Raw genomic sequence first — 9,757 nt, 5'->3', positions numbered from 1 at the left:
CACTTTTAAGAACAGTAATGACCATAAGTGATTCAGCACAGACCATCTGCTTTATGTCATACCTTAGAAATTACTTTAAAAAAAAAATCCCTGTTATTACCTGCTTTATTCATCTTATGAAATGAAGAGCTCAAAAAAATATTTCTGGCTTGTAATTTGATTTATGGGTGGGGTTCAAGATGATCTTGAAAAACAAGTCTAACAAAATGTCTAGCAGTTTAAACTTCTGACATATATTTTATTTCTAAATTTATTCTTTTAACTTTTAAAATACCACTTTTTGATTCTTAAATCCTTATTTTTTTTAGTAGCAATTATATGAGAGACATCATGGCACAGTGGGATAAAGAGCCAATCACTAGTTAGGAAGAATGGGTTTGAATCTTATCTTTCACTAGCTCTTTTCAGTGCTCCAGGGAACAATAAGTCTTGTAAACTGCAGAAAAGTTGGCAACAGATGTTCCCTAGTAGTATTTTCATTGGGAATTCCCTACCTTAATGAAGCAGAGATCCTGACCAAAAGAAAAGAAACTATACTCAGTTCTGTTATATTATAATGTAACATATAATATAGGTAGTCTTTTTTTTAAACCCTATAGATTTCAAGTTCATATTCTCATTGATCAGAAAAGCAGTTTCAATTATGGAGTACCATTATACAACTGGAATGTTATATATGAAAGCATTACAATAACATACTAGTTAAGTGTCTAAATCATTTTATAAATTTATAAGATTAAGCTTTATTTTTAAAAAGCCCATTCATCTTAAAAAATATAAGAATGTAAAATATAATACCTTTGATCATGAAGTATTTAAGTATGACCAAGAAATTTAGGATCAGATTCTCATCATTTCTAAGAAACCCTAGGAACAGTTCTGTCTTTATTAGCCTTTTCACTTGATATGTAAATATAGCATATATGATTATGTTACATATGTACAATATAATGTGTAATAATAATTATGTATATTACAATGATATAAATATTCTTTTTGCTAGCCTTACTTTGAATAAAAGAATTTGGGTTCCACCTTACTAGATTATAGACCTAAAGCTGAAAGGGACCTCAGAGACCATATCTAGTTCTACCCAATAATTTTTCAAATGACAGATGTCAAAAAGATCATGTGTTACTACCCAAGGTCACATACAAAGTAAGAAACTTTAACACAGGTCACTTAACTCAGTGATTGAATTGAACTGGTATGGCCCCCTTCAGTATTATAATTCATATTCTATTCATACTTCTCATTTTTAAAAAAAGCCTATTTTTATATATAAGTAAAATTTAAGAATCTAAGAAAAAGAAATCAATAATAGCCCAATTATATCTTACAAAATGCCCATCTAAGCTAATTTTAATATTTCTACTCTTGCAATAAACAGAACCTCAGTACACAGCATGCAAAGGGTGGTGCAAAAATAGTTTATTATGATATAGTTTATGTAAAGTTAAGTAATATTTACAAAATAAAAATGATCAGCTACATCCACAGGAATCTAGCATGTCACAGAAGGCTTAAGGAATAAATATTGTGACAAAGTAAATGTTTTAATTACAGTGAACAGTTGATCGGGAACAGTGGCTTTTAAAAAGCACAAAGGATTGTATGTATTGACTTGAAAAGGAAAGGAGGGAGAGAAGCCTTATTTAAGCAGATCAGCATCCTTTACTATCTTTTAAAAAGGAAATCACTCTGATAGGGGGTTGATATATAAACCAATGGGGTAGGGCTAACCATATATATATACATGAGTTTTACCTCATATCTGATTTACAGATGATAATGCTTTATGGTCAGAATGTTGTCGTTTCTTTCTTGGACCAGTTTCATTTTTCACAAAATTTTAAATCTAGTGCACAGAACATTTAATATTAGTGCAATAATTAATCACTGTGTAAAGTATACTACTACAGTAGCGTATGCTTATACACATACACGCTTGGGTATTAGCAGTGGCTTATGATTTTTAAGGTCATTTTAAGCAATATTGTGGAATATTTCCAATTTATATTGTTACAGCAGATAAAATTTTCTTTCCTCTCTTAGAAGTTCATATAATTCAGAGCTATCTCATCAATTTAATATCTCAATTAAGGTTATCTATCCTAATTGATTACTACTTTCGTTAAGTATGAGGCAGGGTGTTGGGAAAAAATATGTAAAAAGAAGAGTATATAGAAGAGGGAAAAAAAAGATCAAGCTATTATCATTCCTAAGTGTCACAGTGCACTGCTTACCATTTTATAAATATTACTTAGAAAATCATATGATTTCCTCTCACTACTTAATTCTTGGTCTTGAATTACTGTTAAGAATAAGTCAGCAGGCAAGTCAGATAGAGGTGAATTCTAAAAGCTTTCAAGCCAAGATATATTTACATTATTTTATAATAATGAATACAAGGACCTATTAGTGAATGTATTTATCTTAGCCATCTTCTTTCTTCTGGTAGCACAGGAATTCTTAACTTTTAACTCCATGAACTTTTAAAAGCATTTCATCAATTATATTTAAATATAATTGGTTTCCTTTGTAATTCTATGTATATTATGCATTTAAAAACATTTTTCTGAAAAGTGGTCCATAGGATTCACTGGACTATCAAAGAGGTCAATCATACCAAAAACAAAAACAAAAACAAAAAACTACGAATCCCTGCTCTAGGAAAAATAAAGAGGGTAGTTACAATAAGTTTGATAAACTAGAATCTGATGGCTAAATTTGTTACTTCTATAGCTTCATTCATCTATGGTAATTTTTTTTTTTAAAGTGCAGACCAGAGACAGGATAGGTTATTTCAGTAGAGGAATCTTATTTGCATAAAATAAGGGCTATTTAATATTCTCCCAGGTCATCCTATATTTTAGCCTTCAGGTCTCCAAAATACTTTATATTGCAATTAAATCACTTCTACACTGATACGATATAAAACAACACATTAGAAATAAAATACCTACATATATAAATTTCAGCTTACAACATATTTAAACTTTATAATTGAAGATTTGGTAAATCTCTTCCCTACAACCCTACCTAATAATCTTGAATGTTGGAGAAATGATAATTGCATCCCTGATGTTAAAACTATACTTTATATTTTACCTTCCTGTAACACTTTTCAAGTTATGTTAAAAAAAAAAAAGTTTTTGTCACATTACAGCTCTCCGCTAAATGCAACTTTCTTCATTTTAAAAATTTTATGCAGAGAGAGGGTTAATGCCATATATATCAAGTACAACATTACTGAATTCTTTCAATTAAAAAAAAAAATCAATCCTTGTAGGATTATACTTTTCAGATACATTATATATTTGACAAGTATATTCAGCATAGAATTTGAAAAGATAATTTAAAACAGTCATTGAAAACTATCCTAATGCTGGGTTCATTCAATATCATACCCAGACCTTTTTTTCCAATCTTAAAAAGGAACCATCTGTATTAGATTTTATTTAAAAAAAAGATAAGTCACAAAACCCTTTCTACCTAACTTTTGAATAATAAATATTTACAGTGTGTGCTTTGAAAACTATACAGATTTTAAGTTATTTTGAAGAAAAAGCTGTCTTCAAAAAGAGAAAATGCAATTTATCATAAATGTGAATGAGACTAAAATGTTCACAATGTGTAGGTATACTCCATATTAATCACAGAAATGCAGTGGTCTAAGAGGAACTTGATAAAGAATGTATTTTAAACAAAATATTTCATCATGCTGCTTTTAAGACAGCAGAAAGGTTGGTTCTATTTATTTTCATTTTTATTTTTGCTAAGGAAACAGAAATTCTGTTATTATAAGAAACAGGTTCTTGTCCCAACTTCCACTGCCCTCCCCCCAAAATCCCTTTTTAAAAAAATCTTCAAAACCTGAAAATACTAATGTTTTCATAAAGTTTTTTTCAGATTCATAGGACTTCCTATCAAAGAATTGAAAAAAAGTTTTTTTTCTAAACATTCTGGTTCTATTCAAAAGTATTTAAAATATAGCAGCTTGCAAATAATAAGAGTGTTTATATGGATATAAATGTATAATTTCCCTCCCAATATACCCAAAAGAATATTGTGTTTATTCCTTAAGGGCATTTCAGACACAATGGCTTCTATACTGACAAATCCATCATGAAATAGGTAGATATCTGGGCATAGCAGGGGTTTTACAGAACACTCTTATTTGAGGAAAAGGTGTGGGAGAAAGTTAAGATTTCTTTTTTTTTTTTAAACCTACTTCAGAGTTTGAAAGAAGAGTATTTGAGCTTAATCTTTTTTTAAATAGAGTTTTGGGGTACTGATGATATGGAATAAAAGACCATTTTGGTAATGTGGAAGAGGGAGAAAAAACTTTTTTTGTTAATAGTGGTAAATTTAGAGCTTATTCTTTATATGCCATCTGATTAATGGAAAACTCATAAGCAATAGCTCATTCAATAATTTATTATAATGAATCTGAGAAAACTTTGTTCAGTCTTAAAAAATCGGAGAAGAAATTGAAGATAAAATTTGGGGGAATAGGATGACTTTTTACTAGAAATATTGGAAACGCATTTTTCATTTTGGAATAAAGAAAAAGAATGGAGTAAAAAATTAATTTTAAAGATCTTTTAAAACAATATAATATACATTTCTCATCAGGATATCTTGTAAGCATTATTTTTGGTTGACTTTAAGAAATGTTTGGGTTATTCTATGTGAAAATGATCTATTCCTTTTTTAGTCAGTATATTTCTTCTGTTAATGGAATGAAAAAATGACAGAAATTGATTCCAGGATGAATGAAATTTAGAAACATAACAATTAAAATATATTATGTACCCCTTTACTATAACAGATTCTAGAAAAGCTATTACCAAGTACAATAAAAGTTTTGAATAAGTGTAAATCATTTTGTGAGTAGGCTGCTTATGTGGATATCAGAAAGAAACAGATTGTGTTTTTATTTGAAATGGATCTTTTTTTTCAGTCAAACCTAACTTATTTGAATTCTGAAGAGTGAAGCCATTTATATCTAAAGATTCTTCTATTCAATATTGTAATACCTCATTTACCTAGGAAATGAATCTTCTAATTGAATAAAGTGCTAAATGTTCACTTTTAATATTTTAAAGGTTTTCATCAACAATGGCTATTATTTCCTTGACTTTGAAAACAGAAGTTATTATTGAATATAATTGATAATCACACAGCTGTTCTTGAAAATTTATTGTTGTAAAAGGTCCATTTGCTACATACCTAAATGGCCACAGGCTGTTGTACTTTTCTGCTCAGTGTTCCTTCTCTGTCATCTATTGTCTGTCTTAATAGGATAAAAATAATAGTTTTCCTTGATGCTTTTAGTTCAGGGGCTGTGTCTTTGTTTCAGGATAACTGAGGTTTAGTGAAGCTAACTACAATTTAAATTCTTAGTTGAGAACCAAGTCCATTATTTTAGAAAAAAGGCATAATAAAATCTTTGCTTTCGTCTGTAGTTAACTGATCATTTATGTGGCTGTTTGTATTAAATGTGATTAAAGGAACTTTCCTTTCCTCCTTACAACTTTGAATTTGATTGACCTTATATAGGAAATAGAGATCTTATAACTACACTTCATATTTCTCTACATGTTACGGTATCAATGCCTATTTAAATGTTATTTAATTTGTTCCAAATCATATATGTGCCAATAATAACTTTGAGGTGAAACATCAAGTTATTATAGAAGTGATTTGCCATAAGGCCTTGGCTGGTTAGTAGCAGAGTGGGACTTCTAGCCTGACTTCGACTGTAATGCCCTTTACTCCCTTTTCAAATAAAATTAGAGTCTAATATAAAGATAATCTTGATATGGTTGAGAGTTGGTGTATAGTTCTTAAATTTCTTCAACATGTCAAAAATTATATTGCTACATCTACTTCTGGAGTGAATAAATTTCATTAAATGCTAATACTAGCTGACTAGAATAATACTAGTTGACATTTATATGGCACTTTCTAGTTTGCAAAGTGTTTTACATAGTTCTTAAAGAAAACATCTCTAATTTTTAAAGCCAGCATTTATTTGGCTTTGTTTTTCATGTTCTTACTAGGCTTCTTATGAGGTAACTTGCTCTTCTCTCAGACTCTTTGATGAGAGCTTCAACCATTTCTTTTATGCAAACAGTTGACTCTCTTCATTTTCATTTACTAGGCCAAAAAAGTTCCTTTTGATTTCTGTTAACATATCTGCTGCTGCTGATAGTACCAGCAACCCATATATACAGAATTGTCTATATTTGGAACACCACCAACAGTTTCACTGTCTTATGTCTTTGTCCATTTTGTCAATCTTTCAAATTAAACTTTCTCGTCTCATCATAATTCATTTTCCCAAAGTTATATGCTCTATGTCTGCTGAATCACATTCCTCATGTCCTTTTCAACTCCCACCAAATGAAATGGGTTGTTTTATTTACCCATTAACCCGTTAACTTGAAAAGAAGAAAAAACTTCTCCTCCACTAATACTAAAATAAGTTAACTAATGTATTTTGGGGGTTCTGATTTCCAGAATTAGTATCATTAACTAGCTTTTCAATGGATTTAAGTGACTAGATTAATATATGAAAAATGTTGAGGGATGCTGGCTTTTAGCTACTTAATTTTTTTAAAAGTATGATCCCTTTAGAATCTAGGAAAATGAAGCTGTGTGGGAAAGGATGTAGACAAGTCCAGTCTTATAAACACTGTACCAATCTACATGTGTGTTTCTGTACAGGCTATCTTCATATGGTGGCAGAAGAAATAAGATCCTTTGTTTTTATCTGCCTCCTTAAATTTTTTTCTCATATTTGCATCTCAGGCAAAAAAAAAAAAAAAATTTCTCAAGAAAATGACTAAAATTAGCACTTACTGAATTAAACATATGATATATGAAATATGTTCTTGTACAAAGCAGGTGTTTAATAGCTGTCTGTTGAACTGAAGTGAACTCTTTAAGGCAGGGAAAGACCCTAAGAGATGGGCTATCTTCTCATCTCCAATAACACAAATATCCTTCTTTCTACATACAGCATTCCAGTTTCAACACTAGGCTACTTTTTGAGAGAATTATGGAGGAAAAAACTCAAATAAACACATTTCCTGTTCTCTAACTTGGCAGTCTTCTCTGAGAATTAAGAGGTTGGACAACTAAAAAAATAAAATCTAAATATGTTCATTTAATTTCCTTAGGTCAAACCTCTTAAATGTTAGAAAAAAAGCAGAACAAAATGTAAAGTTTTACATGCAAAAAAGCTTGATTTTCTTAGAGAAGTAAATAAATGATATACACAACACTGAAAAATTGTAAATATTCTTGGCAGTGCCTCAACTCAAATTCAATTTGTCTCCTGGGACCAAATCTTATAGTCTTCTGCTGTACTTCCTTTTTATCCTAAGATGATTTGAAAGCCTACCTCTCAGAAGGGCCACACATTCCCCAAGAGGCAAATAAGAATAGTACTACACCAAAAGCAAACAAACACTACCTTCAGCAATTGCCTGCTTCAAAAGCAGGGATTCCACTACCAATTCCAGTAGATACAAGTAAAATATTGTTTTAGAGATAGCAGGAAATAATGTCCTGCTTAATAAGGAGATTCTAGCTTTTGGATATTCAAAGAGGGGATGTGGAGAATAGTGCATTCAAAAAACTTCACTATTTGTAGTAACTCTGCCACTAAATGGTTTGTTTTATAGATTTTAAAAATATTATCTTGATTCTGTTTCTATTATACATACAATAAGTAACATAAGAACTCACCCTTCCGTGATATAATCATGGGCATAGGCTGTCTCTATTAACCAGGAGTTGGGAGAATATTAATACTAAAGTTAGAAGAAAAGAAGTAAATGAATAGTGTGAGTGGGATTGGAGGTTTAAAGTGTTCAAGTAAGATAAGAATAAGTCGAGTTTTACTATAATTAAAGGTCATTCCTTCTACTTCTCTACCCTTTCCATCCATATGTTTTAGTATTTTAGCCTGCCTTCCCAGGTTGCTGTGTTGTGTTAGTCCTTTGAAGCAGGTTGAGCAGGATAGTTTAAATGATATTTTAAATCACCTAGCCATTTGCCAGATAGAAGCCTTCTATAAAAGGTTAGCCAGATCAACTCTGTTTAAATGTGGGGGAACCCAACACTTAAGGCCATGTAAAGCTAAAACACATTTTGAAAGAGAATTTGTAGCAATAGAGGTGTCAAATTAGCTCCAAGAAGAAGGAAAAAAGATGAAACCATCATAAACACACGTTTCTTATTTATGTGACTTTTGAAAAGCAGCAGAACTACTTCTCAACTTGGGGTAAAGCATGGTTTGATCTTAAACTTTACAATGTAGAGTTATTCGTCCTGTGGATTTAAATAGACTTTAACAAATCCAGTCTAATTCACAAAGTATTAAAATATCAAACAATATTGTTAGTATTGTCTTATTTTAACTAGGATTTTTTTTTTTTTTTAGTATACAAGAGGGTAGGTCACTATTGATCTCAGTTGAATTTAGGAATAATTTGTTAAAACTGACATTCCAATAGTGTCACCCACCTCCTCATGTTCCTTCCCCCTCCCTCTCTCTAACAAACTACATGGACCTGGTTATATGGGGAATAATTTCAAAAGAAGTTAAAATTTTAGAACAGACACTTCTCATCAATAGTAGGAATTACAATGCAAAGCCCCAATCCATATTTCAAAAATAGGTGGTCACTGAAAATACCGTAAGAACGATCGGAGGAAGTAATGAGAGGGGGAGCTGGTGTTTTGTGCAAGATTTAATTAAAAAAAAACAAACAAGAATTAGGAACGATTCAACAATTCTGTTGTAGTACTTTGCCACAATATTCTGGGATGTGTGGTTCTAAGCTGCATTAGTAGAAGGAGTACAAAATGCCATCATTTCCACTCCCCACTCCCCCCACCCCCGAAAAATCTTTACCAGAGTTGAGATGAAGGGTGGCAGAATCTTGGTTACAAACCACCTCTTTTCTCCAACTCCCCCTCTAATTTCTCTCCAGTAGGTCAGTGCTGTAAATCTAGACAGAAACAGAATGTCCTCAGGCTTTACCTCAGAGAAATGAGAGTTAAGACTAACTCCTGGCGTACTTGGCTCAAAGTGCCTCGGAGCACCAAACCACTGCCACTTAGCAGCAGAGCTAGATACGCCAACCGGGCCCTGTTTCCATACCAATACATTCGGTAAGACAGAGCTAGCTTATCAATAGGCTGCTGAGCCTTAATACTGACACTTAGTGTAATGAATTACAGTAAAGTAAAGAATTCTAATACAGGCAGCTAGAATGGGAGGAAAGTAGATTGTTCGCCTCCCTCCCCCCCTAAATCATTGACTAATTCTAGAATACAGTGGAAGAAAAGATTTGATAAGATGCTGGGAGGGAGGAGTTGAAGGAATCAACACAGCAGGAAGTGGTGTGAACTACAATCCATAAATCAGTCTCTTATCCATCCATACAGTTAATGATGACAATAATAACAATAACAATAATAATAATAAAATACGGTACAGACAAAAATCAGCGCTTGTGTTGTGCTGCTGCAAGCCAGGTGGGATGTGTGTTCAAGTTGAATGGGATACAACTAATCTTTCTTCAAGTCCCTGGATTCAAAGAGTTTCAGACGTTCTTGCACGGTCAGGCCTTCCTTTAGACTCTGGGTATGGAAAAGATAAAACAAATGCAGAAAATTTAAATCTCCAAAATCACAGTCCCTGGTAATTTAGGTAACAGTCCCAAAAAAGAGAGTA

At 31.8% G+C, this 9,757-nt stretch overlaps 1 protein-coding gene across 9 annotated transcripts in view; it reads right to left on the bottom strand.

Annotated features, from left to right (window-relative positions):
- Nucleotides 1–1,411: 1,411 nt before the first annotated feature.
- MPRIP (myosin phosphatase Rho interacting protein) overlaps nt 1,412–9,757 on the bottom strand; it is a 223,608-nt gene continuing 215,262 nt past the window's right edge. For all 9 annotated transcript variants that reach the window (XM_031938253.1, XM_031938247.1, XM_031938244.1 and 6 more), the window contains one exon: nt 1,412–9,663. In XM_031938253.1, coding sequence (XP_031794113.1) covers nt 9,592–9,663 — 72 coding nt within the window. In that variant the 3' untranslated portion in view covers nt 1,412–9,591. The remainder of the gene's footprint in view (nt 9,664–9,757) is intronic.

The sequence above is a fragment of the Sarcophilus harrisii genome, chromosome 1, assembly GCF_902635505.1.
Source record: "Sarcophilus harrisii chromosome 1, mSarHar1.11, whole genome shotgun sequence".
Lineage (NCBI taxonomy): Eukaryota > Metazoa > Chordata > Mammalia > Dasyuromorphia > Dasyuridae > Sarcophilus > Sarcophilus harrisii.
This window is presented reverse-complemented; position numbering and strand designations above follow the sequence as displayed.